The 14,568-nt window shown below is 37.8% G+C and overlaps 1 protein-coding gene across 6 annotated transcripts in view; it reads left to right on the top strand.

Moving 5' to 3' along the window:
• The window catches only part of GLS (glutaminase), a 132,889-nt gene that overhangs the window by 83,607 nt on the left and 34,714 nt on the right, over positions 1-14,568 (top strand). For 5 of the 6 annotated variants that reach the window (XM_070090493.1, XM_070090498.1, XM_070090499.1 and 2 more), the window contains one exon: positions 8,431-8,489. In XM_070090493.1, the coding sequence (XP_069946594.1) occupies positions 8,431-8,489 (59 nt within the window). Of the gene's footprint in view, positions 1-94; positions 211-8,430; positions 8,490-14,568 lie in introns of all 6 variants that reach the window. The other variant, XM_070090497.1, reaches the window with a different exon arrangement.

Here is a 14,568-nt window from a genome sequence, read left to right on the forward strand (position 1 = left end):
CATAGCCAAAGCATCTGAGTCAGACTACGAGGAAGAGTAGCTGTTGAGGCAGGTGTGGTAAGAGACAACGCATAACGCGGGTCTCTCTCTGCAGCTACGCACTGAACTACGCGCTGGCACTGGGACAACTGAGTGACGTGGGAGTTCACATCTACGTTGGTATGGAACCATCTGGCCGCCACTACAACGAGCTATGTCTCGACTACAACAGTATGTCCTTCAGAAAACCTCCGTTCCTCCAGTCTATCTTCGGCTTCTGTTTGGTCTTTCAGTTCATAGCCTCTGACTCTCTTTCTAGGGGCAATAACAGTCAATGGTTGATTAATCTTGCATCCTAATTAGCCATACCTGCTGTTTCTAACTCCTCTTAACCTATCGCTAGTGTGAAGGCGTCTAAATCAGCTTGTATCTTAGCATCAATTGCCTTCGCTGTGTTAACTATATATATATATATATATATATATATATATATATATATATATATATATATATATATATATATATATATATATATATATATATATATATATATATATATATATATATATTGAAAGAATTAAGAGTAAGACGGAGAATAGGATAGCAGATGAACAAGGAGGCTTTAGGAAAGGTAGGGGGTGTGTGGACCAGGTGTTTACAGTGAAACATATAAGTGAACAGTATTTAGATAAGGCTAAAGAGGTCTTTGTGGCATTTATGGATTTGGAAAAGGCGTATGACAGGGTGGATAGGGGGGCAATGTGGCAGATGTTGCAAGTGTATGGTGTAGGAGGTAGGTTACTGAAAGCAGTGAAGAGTTTTTACGAGGATAGTGAGGCTCAAGTTAGAGTATGTAGGAAAGAGGGAAATTTTTTCCCAGTAAAAGTAGGCCTTAGACAAGGATGTGTGATGTCACCGTGGTTGTTTAATATATTTATAGATGGGGTTGTAAGAGAAGTAAATGCGAGGGTCTTGGCAAGAGGCGTGGAGTTAAAAGATAAAGAATCACACACAAAGTGGGAGTTGTCACAGCTGCTCTTTGCTGATGACACTGTGCTTTTGGGAGATTCTGAAGAGAAGCTGCAGAGATTGGTGGATGAATTTGGTAGGGTGTGCAAAAGAAGAAAATTAAAGGTGAATACAGGAAAGAGTAAGGTTATGAGGATAACAAAAAGATTAGGTGATGAAAGATTGAATATCAGATTGGAGGGAGAGAGTATGGAGGAGGTGAACGTATTCAGATATTTGGGAGTGGACGTGTCAGCGGATGGGTCTATGAAAGATGAGGTGAATCATAGAATTGATGAGGGAAAAAGAGTGAGTGGTGCACTTAGGAGTCTGTGGAGACAAAGAACTTTGTCCTTGGAGGCAAAGAGGGGAATGTATGAGAGTATAGTTTTACCAACGCTCTTATATGGGTGTGAAGCGTGGGTGATGAATGTTGCAGCGAGGAGAAGGCTGGAGGCAGTGGAGATGTCATGTCTGAGGGCAATGTGTGGTGTAAATATAATGCAGAGAATTCGTAGTTTGGAAGTTAGGAGGAGGTGCGGGATTACCAAAACTGTTGTCCAGAGGGCTGAGGAAGGGTTGTTGAGGTGGTTCGGACATGTAGAGAGAATGGAGCGAAACAGAATGACTTCAAGAGTGTATCAGTCTGTAGTGGAAGGAAGGCGGGGTAGGGGTCGGCCTAAGAAGGGTTGGAGGGAGGGGGTAAAGGAGGTTTTGTGTGCGAGGGGCTTGGACTTCCAGCAGGCATGCGTGAGCGTGTTTGATAGGAGTGAATGGAGACAAATGGTTTTTAATACTTGACGTGCTGTTGGAGTGTGAGCAAAGTAACATTTATGAAGGGATTCAGGGAAACCGGCAGGCCGGACTTGAGTCCTGGAGATGGGAAGTACAGTGCCTGCACTCTGAAGGAGGGGTGTTAATGTTGCAGTTTAAAAACTGTAGTGTAAAGCACCCTTCTGGCAAGACAGTGATGGAGTGAATGATGGTGAAAGTTTTTCTTTTTCGGGCCACCCTGCCTTGGTGGGAATCGGCCAGTGTGATAATAAAATAAAATAAAAATATATATATATATATATATATTATATATATATATATATATATATATATATATATATATATATATATATATATATATATATATATATAACATACAAATAGGTAAGTACATACACGTAAACCTGGACGGGAGTCTAACCCAAGGTATGTGCGTGGAAGTCTGTGCCCTACCATTGTGCTGTGGTGGCTCATTAGAAGAGAACACCCATCACTTGGTAATGTTAACAGACACCACAGTCACAGTCTGCAACATCAACTACAAGTTTTTATTATAGTTCTCTTCACCACTACCAACAGTCTTAGTGGTAGATCTAGTTCCTGTCCCTTCAAAACCGGAGTCAATGTAATCAGAAAAAATCGTAAGAGCTGTCTTTTTATTCCTTGAATAAAGCCTGGTTTTCCTGGTGCAGTGTGACCCCTATGGGTTTAACATTTTTCCCTTGAGTTAAATAATCCCTGGACCCGCCCTGGTTAGCACGCTAACCTTAGTAATATCGAGCAAGCTATAATTTGTTTGTATAATATTTCATTTAGTTTGTCTATAACCTGGTCAACAAATTAAACATTATTTTCTCATCAAAGATTTAAATAAATTTGTATGAACTCGATTTTAACTCTGATTCCAAATCTGTTCTTAATCTTTCCAGCACATCCTGTTTTCGTATGTATATATATATATATATATATATATATATATATATATATATATATATATATATATATATATATATATATATATATATATAATATATATATATATATATATATATATATATATATATATATATATATATATATACATATATATATATATATATATATATATATATATATATATATATATATATATATATATGTATGTATGTATGTATATATGCAAAACAACCACTCTGAAAGAATAGAGAAGTTCCAAGCGCTTTCGTGACTACTCACATTATCAAGGAACTATGAAAGTAAAGCATCCAAGGAAGCTATATAAGGGGTCTGGCCAGCACCTCACTATCAGATCCCACAACGGTTAAACACCTGACGCGCGCCGACCCAGCTGGATAGGTCCTTTGCACAACTCACCCACAAACTATTCTACCCAAGACAATTTAAAAATTATTATTTGTCCAGTGTATTATTAAATTCTTCCCAAATTCTATTAATTATAAATGGATCTAATTTATATAAACCAAAGGAAATATTCATATTATTGTCAAAACTGCTTTTTATGAAACAAGATTCAATTATATTCCTGTCGACCATGGACTTGCTTGATGCTACTTTCTCAACTTTTTGAAATTCAATTGAGAAAGTAAGAAAGAAAGAAAGAAAGCGCTTGGAACTTCTCTTTTCTTTCACAGTGGTTGTTTTGCATATATATATATATATATATATATATATATATATATATATATATATATATATATATATATATATATATATATATATATATATATATATATATATAATGTGCCGAATGGGTAAAATTGGTCAGTTAGCAAGAACTCATTTAAAATTAAGTCCTTTCTAAAATTTTCTCTTCTACTTTTAAACATACATTTTTTCATTTACGGTAATGTAAAAATTAATGAATTTGTGCCAAAATAACCTTAGAAAAATTACGTAACTATTATAACAAGCAGAATTTAATTTAGCCTAATCCTAATATATTTTAGATAAGTTTACAATAAACACAATGAAATATATTTTTTTCGTTAGGTTCAGAAATTATTTTTGCGAAATTATTGGATACACAAATTTTCGCTTGCCTTGTTCGGCAAGGGTCGGATGCAAAAAGTGGGTTATATTAAGTTTTTATGCACCCGGAGAAGAGAGGAGTGTAGAGGAGAGAGATTTTGGGAGATGTAAAGCTAGTGTTTAGGCAGTTTTGAACTAAGTGAGAGAGTAATTATGGTAAGGAATATGAATGCTAAAGTGGGAGAAATAGTTATAGATGGTGTGGTAGGTAAGTTTGGAGTTCCTTTGAACTTTGTGTAGAAAGGGGTTTGGTAATAGGTAATACATATTTTAAGAAAAAAATGATAAATAAGTATACAAGATATGATATAGAGCATAATGACAATAGTTTGTTGGACTACGTACTGGTAGATAAGACTGATACGTAGACTATAGGATGTGCATGTTTACACAGGGGCCACAGATATTGCAATAATTTTTTAGTTGCAGCTCCAGTGAGAGTAAAATGTAGATGGGATACAAGGAGATTGGCATCAGCGAGTAAGAGAGAGGTGAAAGTCTATGGACTAAAGGAGGATGCAGTTAGGGTAATATATAATCAACTATTGGAAGAAAGATGGGTTAGTAAGAGGTTGAAGAGGTATGGGGTTGATTTATGAATGTAGTGTTAGTGTTCAGCTGAAGTGTGTGATTACAGAAAAGTGGATGCAGGAGGGAAGAAAAGCAATTGGTGGAGTGATGAAGTAAAGAAAGTAGTAAGAGAGAAAAAGTTAGCATTTGAGAGGTTTTTACAAAGTAGAAGTGGTACATGACCTCCGTTTTGAATTAGAAATGAGATTTTAGTGCTAAAGAGGCTACATGACCAAATTTGGGGTATTCTAGAGGTTGAAAATAAGGGGCTGGATGGTCGCTTCTTGCCACCATCCAGTCCACATTTGGATATTAGAAATGCCCCAAAACAGGCGCCAAAGTGGCGTGATTTAGTGGTAAAATGGACTTTTGGATGGTCTTCTTGATAGAAAGGAAGGCTGTATCGTTCATTTCTCGCCAGACACGCTTACTACGGACGGTCTGCTGGGGAAATAGTTTAAATTTAGTTCTTTTTAACTGGTGCAAGTGCCTTAAAATAGGCATCAAATTGGCAAGAATCAGCTGTTTTTGGTACCATTTCCTCTGCGGCCTATCTATCCTGAACAGAATTCTAGGCTTCTCTAGACCTCTGTTGACCCTCAGACACTACCTAGAACGTTGCTAGATATAAAAGAGCTTCATTCTTATATCGATATTTATGGAAGAATTAAAGAAATAACCGAGTTTGAATACATACCATACAAAATTAAATGATGAATTTCGCTATAGTGTTGTGATGCCGTTAGTTTCTGCATATTTTCTATAGGTAATCAGCTATTTTAGCTCACTACAAATCAGACAAGACAGTGGAATATCCCCTTATTGCAAATGTTGAATTTGCCTGTAAAAGATCGAAGAAATATGATCGATCTTATCTGGAAAACTTTAGTGGTAAAGGAAGATAGAATACGGTTGTGGAATCAGCCTCAAAATATCTCACATTGCACCTCAAACATTATCTCTGGTGAAAATTCTTTGTTGACTAGTGAATTTGTTTGCATTTATTCAAACGTTAACCCTTTTGAGCGTAACAGCCATAACACTTTTTGTAGTATAGATGTTTCTAGTACATCTAGCCTAAGATAATAATAGTCAACTTTTTTTTACACATTAATTTTACAGGCTAAGCTGTTATCCTACCTTAGCTCTCTTCAAAACCCGGTTCTGTCTAAGCCTTAGAACCTACCATTCCTGGGGTGATAGTATACCTGAGATTCTAAGGTATACTACTATCCTTGGGATGAGACCCACAACCGTTGACTAACTCCCAGGTAACTACTTACTGCTAGGTGAACAGAGGCAGCAGGTGTAAGGAAATATGCCCAATGTTTCCACCCGTGCCGGGGATCGAGCCGCTGACATTCAATATGTGAGCTGAGTGCGCTGACTTTATAAGCAATGGACTGAAATAACAAGAACATTTATTGAACATTATAATGAATGTTAGAGCAAATATTGTGCAGTGCACAATCAGAATGGCATGCTCCTCACTATTGAACAAAAGGCAGAAGTTACAAAAGCTTTTATTGTGACAACATTTCGCTGTTTTATGAAATCATAACTTGATAAAGCTCTAACACATCTCAAACAACTCTACCATGATTTGATAAAGCTGTAACAGAGCGAAACGTCGTTCAAATAAAATCTTTTCCAACAACCTGTGTTTTCAGCAATACACGGTATAATAATATTTTTTGAGTGAATTTTAAGATTTTTATGCTTCTATAGTTTCATCTTGCAGTAGTGTGGTGCTCCTGGCATTGTTACTTGTAGGTGCATTGTAGTAATCAGCATGTTGTGCCACTATGATGGTTTTTCCAAATTTTGATTTATAGCAATCTTTTCACTTTTTTTTTTTTTTTTGCAACCTTACACTGTAATGAAATGAATTTGTCTTTCTCCAGAAAGCTTTTTCTATCTCAAAAACTGGCCGGTATACATTGGTTCCCAAACTCCTGGGCCTTATGATATCTACTCTTGAAACTGTTTGATTTAGTTCAATCCACTAGTCTACCACCTCAAGACTGAAGAGATATTTTCTAACTTCTCTGTAGCTCGTCTCTCTTCTACCTGTGCTCTCTTGTACTTGTGCCTGGCACTGAAACAGTATGTCCCTGTCTGCTCTATTGAAACCTTATAGGTTATCGTATCCTTTCTTGTTCCAAGTCTGGTTATCAGATCTGGTTCATTTAGCCTCTCATAATTCATCCCTCTCAGGTGTGGAACAAGCCTAGTTACAAATATCTTTAATTTCTCCAGCTTCTAAACGTGCTGTTTTCTCAGATGTAGAGTCCACGTTGGCGTTTCGCATCCTAAAATCGGTCTAACATGCGTCGAATACAATGTGATAAAGAATTCCTTATTGGGGTTTCTAAAAGTTGCTAGTTTCAGATGCGCCGCTGATGTAATGTGGTTTATATACGCCTCTGACAATATGTTCTTTGTAATTATTACTCCAAGGTACTTTGTATTTGCCCCCTTTAACTTCTTTCCTCTCGGTTTATACTTTCTCTGATCTTCCTTCATCACCTCTCCGATCTGAATTACCTCCAGTAGCTGCTTAATTGACTCGTCAAGTCTTTTATAACGTGTCTCCATCTTTTTGTGTTCTTATTCTTATTAGTTTTACGTCATCATCGAACAGTAATGGTACCATCACCGATTCTTAGAGAACTCCACTGGTTACTTTCACCCATTCTGATGTTTCCTGCCTTGCCGCCATTCTTTGTCTTCAATTTGAGAACTTTTCCTTGCACCCTTACCTGCTCTTTCAATTTGTGCGTCCCTCTCCTATGTGGTTTCGTATCGAATGTCTTCTTTTAGTCCTACAAAATGCAGTCGACCCATCCATGTCTCCCTAGCTTAATTTCCATTATCCTGTTACAAAATTCCAACAATTTCATGAGGCAAGACTTTCCTTCCCTAAAATCATGCTGGTTTTCTACATTGAGGTTCCTCCCCTCCAGATGCATCTTTTTCTGATTATGTATTTTTCCAGTTTATTTCTTTCTAGCTAGTCTACTTGTGTGTGTGTGTGTGTTTTATCAGATACTAGACGGTACCTTCCTGCTGTTAAAATGATTCAACCTATCTAAACTTTCGGTCCTTAATGTACATTAATGTCATGGAAGGAGAGTTAGCCTCTGCAACATCCACATTTGTCTGTCACACAAAATGAGATAAGAAAGTTACAACACTAAATCGTCAAAGATTACAAACTGACCTAAACATCTTAGTAAATTGTACTATTGAATGTCAGATGAATTTCAGTATTTAATGCAAAGTAATACATATTGGAAAGAAGACTGAAAAAGCAGGTTAGTTTGTGAAAACCATAGAAATAATAAAATACAAATTATGAAAACGATGAAGTGACAACTAATTTGAAGCCAAGTAGGCAGCTAGAAGGTAGCGCCTCTTTACATACCCACGTTCTTTTTTTTCAAAATTAATTTGCTGCCAGTTTTCTCAGGCTGACAGTTCATTACGTCACGTGCTAAACTCATCTTGTGTGATGGAGTATGACAGGGGCATCAACCTGTCTGATAGCTGTGTTACATAAACATAGATTTTAGTTTAACCTTGTAAAATGTCATATAGATCACTGTAGTCGCATACAGAGGTTATAATTAATTTTGATTAATCCAAATACCTATCCTCGCCACTCTTTGTAGCCTTCACTAATGGAACACTAGGTTGTTGCCACTCGATCTGTGTATTGATATGAACTAAGTTCCCAGCAGAAGAAATTTACCTCGCAGTTGGCTAAGACTTGATAGGCTACAAGTGTATGTCGTCCTAACTAGATTATAGCCTACTCATACCCTTGTTGGAAACTAGATATCCAACATTATTACTGGAGTGCGAGTTTTTTTTTTTTTACAGTATGGACAGGCGGGTAACAAACGTGTTAATAAAACTAGCAGTAAATTCAAGTCTTATTGGTAGAAAATGAAATAGTAATTTTAGGTGATGTGTATCTGTGCCTCATATATCTTAAAAAATTCTGTTGTATATTTACATACCTTTATGTATACTCGAGTTAATGGATTCTTTGTTCCTTCCGAACAGATAAACCTCACAACCCTATGATCAACGCTGGTGCCATCATGACAGCTGCACTGCTCAAGGTGAGAGAACACACCTCACCCTGGTGCTCAGGGTGAGAGAACACACCTCACTGGTGCTCAAGGTGAGAGAACACACCTCACCCTGGTGCTCAAGGTGAGAGATCACACCTCACTGGTATTCAAGGTGAGAGATCACACCTCACTGGTACTCAAAGTGAGAATTCTCACCTCACTGGTGCTCAAGGTGAGAACTCACACCTCACTGGTACTCAAGGTGAAAACTCACACCTCACTGGTACTCAGGGTGAGAGATCACACCTCACTGGTGCTCAAGGTGAGAACTCTCACCTCACTGGTGCTCAGGGTGAAAGATCACACCTCATACTGGTGCTCAAGGTGAGAGAACACACCTCACTGGTGCTCAAGGTGAGAGAACACACCTCACTGGTGCTCAAGGTGAGAGAACACACCTCACTGGTGCTCAAGGTGAGAGAACACACCTCACTGGTGCTCAAGGTGAGAGAACACACCTCACTGGTGCTCAAGGTGAAAGATCACACCTCACTGGTACTCAAGGTGAGAACTCACACCTCACTGGTACTCAAGGTGAGAACTCACACCTCACTGGTACTCAGGGTGAGAGAACACACCTCACTGGTGCTCAAGGTGAGAGAACACACCTCACTGGTGCTCAAGGTGAGAGAACACACCTCACTGGTGCTCAAGGTGAGAGAACACACCTCACTGGTGCTCAAGGTGAGAGAACACACCTCACTGGTGCTCAAGGTGAGAGAACACACCTCACTGGTGCTCAAGATGAGAACTCACACCTCACTGGTACTCAAGGTGAGAACTCACACCTCACTGGTACTCAGGGTGAGAGAACACACCTCACTAGTACTCAAGGTGAGAACTCACACCTCACTGGTGCTCAAGGTGAGAACTCACACCTCACTGGTACTCAAGGTGAGAACTCACACCTCACTGGTACTCAGGGTGAGAGAACACACCTCACTAGTACTCAAGGTGAGAACTCACACCTCACTGGTGCTCAAGGTGAGAACTCACACCTCACTGGTGCTCAAGGTGAGAACTCACACCTCACTGGTACTCAAGGTGAGAACTCACACCTCACTGGTACTCAGGGTGAGAGAACACACCTCACTAGTACTCAAGGTGAGAACTCACACCTCACTGGTGCTCAAGGTGAGAACTCACACCTCACTGGTGCTCAAGGTGAGAACTCACACCTCACTGGTACTCAAGGTGAGAACTCACACCTCACTGGTACTCAGGGTGAGAGAACACACCTCACTGGTACTCAAGGTGAGAACTCACACCTCACTGGTACTCAGGGTGAGAGAACACACCTCACTAGTACTCAAGGTGAGAACTCACACCTCACTGGTGCTCAAGGTGAGAACTCACACCTCACTGGTACTCAAGGTGAGAACTCACACCTCACTGGTACTCAGGGTGAGAGAACACACCTCACTGGTACTCAAGGTGAGAGATCACATCTCACACTGGTGTTCAGGGTGAGAGATCACATCTCACACTGGTGTTCAGGGTGAGAGATCACACCTCACACTGGTGTTCAGGGTGAGAGATCACACCTCACACTGGTGTTCAGGGTGAGAGGTCACACCTCACCCTGGTGTTCAGGGTGAGGGGTCACACCTCACCCTGGTTTTCAGGGTGAGAGATCACACCTCACACTGGTGTTCAGGGTGAGAGATCACACCTCACCCTGGTGTTCATGGTGAGAGATCACACCTCACCCTGGTGCTTAGGGTGAGAGATCACACCTTACACTGGTGTTCAGGGTGAGAGGTCACACCTCACCCTGGTGTTCAGGGTGAGAGATCACACCTCACCCTGGTGCTTAGGGTGAGAGGTCACACCTCACCCTGGTGTTCAAAGTGAGAGGTCACAGCCTGTAGTTTTACTTGGGGTGGGAAATGATTACTAAAATTTATGCTCATTTAGAGTTTCTGCACCATCCATGCCTCTTTCTATATGTTATCCCTATCTCTGTTCTTTATCTACGTCTCTATACATTATCCATATCTAAATCTGTGCGTTATCCATCTCTGCGTCATTCAAGTTTTTGTCATCCATGCCCTTTCTTTTCGTCATCCATGATTTTATCTGTGCACCATCCACGTCTATCTTTACGTTATACATCTCTTTATGCGTTATCTATGTCTCTATCTGTGCGTCATCCATGTCTGTCAGGGTCAACGATGTCTCCTACCATACGCAGTTTGGTGTCGTTCTTGCTTCCTCAAACAGGATCAAGAGCCCCACACTAGCATGATGGCATTCCATCGAGGGGTCATTCAGTAAACATTTAATATAATCAAAGATGTTTTAATTACAATAGTAAGAAAACTAGAGACAAATTTATAAAAAAAATTACCTCATAAGACAGTGTGTGGACCCCATGAGGTATTTCTCACCGTACATTCAGCAAGTGTGTACACACCTAAATGTGGTTGCAGGGGTCGACCCATATGTATTAGTGTAAATTCATTAATAATTTACTAAAATCTTTGTAGCAGGGAATCGGCTGTTCTACAGTTAACGTGTTCTCGATGTTAGTGTATGTGTATTTTGTTTACCTTAGTAACTCGCAGTCAGTCAGTTGGTCTTACAACGTAAAACTAAGTAAACATCCTAGTAATAACATTCATGCTAGTAATAACATACATACTAGTAATAACATACATGCTGGTAATAACATACATGCTAGTAATAACATACATGCTAGTAATAACATACATACTAGTAATAACATACATGCTGGTAATAACATACATGCTAGTAATAACATACATGCTAGTAATAACATACATACTAGTAATAACATACATGCTGGTAATAACATACATGCTAGTAATAACATACATGCTGGTAATAACATACATGCTGGTAATAACATACATGCTAGTAATAACATACATGCTAATAATAACATACATGCTGGTAATAACATACATGCTGGTAATAATATACATGCTGGTAATAATATACATGCTGGTAATAATATACATGCTAGTAATAATATACATGCTAGTAATAACATACATGCTGGTAATAACATACATGCTAGTAATAACATACATGCTGGTAATAATATACATGCTGGTAATAATATACATGCTGGTAATAATATACATGCTAGTAATAATATACATGCTAGTAATAACATACATGCTGGTAATAACATACATGCTAGTAATAACATACATGCTAGTAATAACATATATGCTGGTAATAACATACATGCTAGTAATAACATACATGCCGGTAATAACATACATGCTAGTAATAACATACATGCTAGTAATAACATACATGCTAGTAATAACATACATGCTAGTAATAACATACATGCTAGTAATAACATATATGCTGGTAATTACATACATGCTAGTAATAACATACATGCTGGCAATAATATACATGCTGGTAATAATATACATGTTAGTAATAATATACATGCTAGTAATAACATACATGCTAGTAATAACATACATGCTAGTAACAACATACATGCTAGTAATAACATACATGCTGGTAATAACATGCATGCTAGTAATAATATACATGCTAGTAATAACATACATGCTGGTAATAATATACATGCTAGTAATAACATACCTGCTAGTAATAACATACATGCTAGTAATAACATACATGCTAGTAATAACATACATGCTAGTAATAACATACATGCTGGTAATATACATGCTGGTAATAATAAACATGCTAGTAATAACATACATGCTAGTAATAACATACATGCTAGTAATAACATACATGCTGGTAATATACATGCTGGTAATAATAAACATGCTAGTAATAACATACATGCTAGTAATATACATGCTAGTAATAACATACATACTGGTAATAACATACATGCTAGTAATAACATGCATGCTGGTAATAACATACAAGTAATAACATGCATGCTAGTAATAACATACATGCTAGTAATAACATACATGCTAGTAATAACATGCATGCTAGTAATAACATGCATGCTAGTAATAACATGCATGCTAGTAATAACATACATGCTGGTAATAACATACATGCTGGTAATAACATGCATGCTAGTAATAACATGCATGCTAATAATAACATACATGCTAGTAATAACATACATGCTGGTAATAACATACATGCTGGTAATAACATACATGCTAGTAACATACATGCTAGTAATAACATACATGCTAGTAATAACATACATGCTGGTAATAACATACATGCTGGTAATAACATACATGCTGGTAATAACATGCATGCTAGTAATAACATGCATGCTAGTAATAACATACATGCTGGTAATAACATACATGCTAGTAATAACATATATGCTAGTAATAACATACATGCTGGTAATAACATGCATGCTGGTAATAACATACATGCTAGTAATAACATGCATGCTAGTAATAACATACATGCTAGTAATAACATACATTCTGGTAATAACATACATGCTGGTAATAACATACATGCTAGTAATAACATGCATGCTAGTAACATACATGCTAGTAATAACATACATGCTAGTAACATACATGCTAGTAATAACATACATGCTAGTAATAACATACATGCTGGTAATAACATACATGCTGGTAATAACATACATGCTAGTAATAACATGCATGCTAGTAATAACATGCATGCTAGTAATAACATACATGCTGGTAATAACATACATGCTGGTAATAACATACATGCTAGTAATAACATACATGCTAGTAATAACATACATGCTGGTAATAACATACATGCTGGTAATAACATACATGCTGGTAATAACATGCATGCTAGTAATAACATGCATGCTAGTAATAACATACATGCTAGTAATAACATGCATGCTAGTAATAACATACATGCTGGTAATAACATACATGCTGGTAATAACATGCATGCTAGTAATAACATGCATGCTAGTAATAACATACATGCTAGTAATAACATACATGCTGGTAATAACATACATGCTGGTAATAACATACATGCTAGTAATAACATGCATGCTAGTAACATACATGCTAGTAATAACATACATGCTAGTAACATACATGCTAGTAATAACATACATGCTAGTAATAACATACATGCTGGTAATAACATACATGCTGGTAATAACATACATGCTAGTAACATACATGCTAGTAATAACATACATGCTAGTAGTAACATACATTATAAACAGAAACTAGCCAGATCAGTATCTGATTGACATTAAAATTATAAGGAACCAAATATTGTGATCTCCTTATTACTACATTTATGAGGCAGCGCTAAACCCACAGGGGTCATACAACGCATGGGGAATGAGAGGTAAACAGGTTCAATCTGATGGAGTGGGTAGCTCCAGTATCCTAGACCAAGAGCTCGTCACCAGCACCAAGGTTGACCCTTGAAGATTGTACATTTACTGGAGACTAAATTTAAAGAAAACATATTTAAGAACGTGGCGTTTGAAAGTAACTAGTGTGTATTAAGTGTATATATGACAGTCCTGTGGTAGAATAACAATGGTAGCTCCCACAACCGGTGGCCTGGTGGCTAAAGCTCCCGCTTCACACACGGAGGGCCCGGGTTCGATTCCCGGCGGGTGGAAACATTTCGACACGTTTCCTTACACCTGTTGTCCTGTTCACCTAGCAGCAAATAGGTACCTGGGTGTTAGTCGACTGGTGTGGGTCGCATCCTGGGGGACAAGATTAAGGACCCCAATGGAAATAAGTTAGACAGTCCTCGATGACGCACTGACTTTCTTGGGTTATCCTGGGTGGCTAACCCTCCGGGGTTAAAAATCCGAACGAAATCTTATCTTAACCATCAGTGCTTCTCCACTCCATGTTCTTAATTTATGTAAATAACATACCAGGGACATTATATGGTTACATTAATATATTATGAAATACGTAAATCTTGTGCTAGGTAAGAAATCAAAATTATTGCTATATTTTGCAAGGTGGTTTAGATTAATTAAGCACATAGAATGATAAATAGATAATGGGATGTAATATTGATAAGCGAAGAATAAAAAAAATAATTATTTTTTTATCAAATAAAAATTCTAATAAAGATCTTGAGG

Source organism: Cherax quadricarinatus, chromosome 32, assembly GCF_038502225.1.
Source record: "Cherax quadricarinatus isolate ZL_2023a chromosome 32, ASM3850222v1, whole genome shotgun sequence".
Classification (NCBI taxonomy): Eukaryota; Metazoa; Arthropoda; class Malacostraca; order Decapoda; family Parastacidae; genus Cherax; species Cherax quadricarinatus.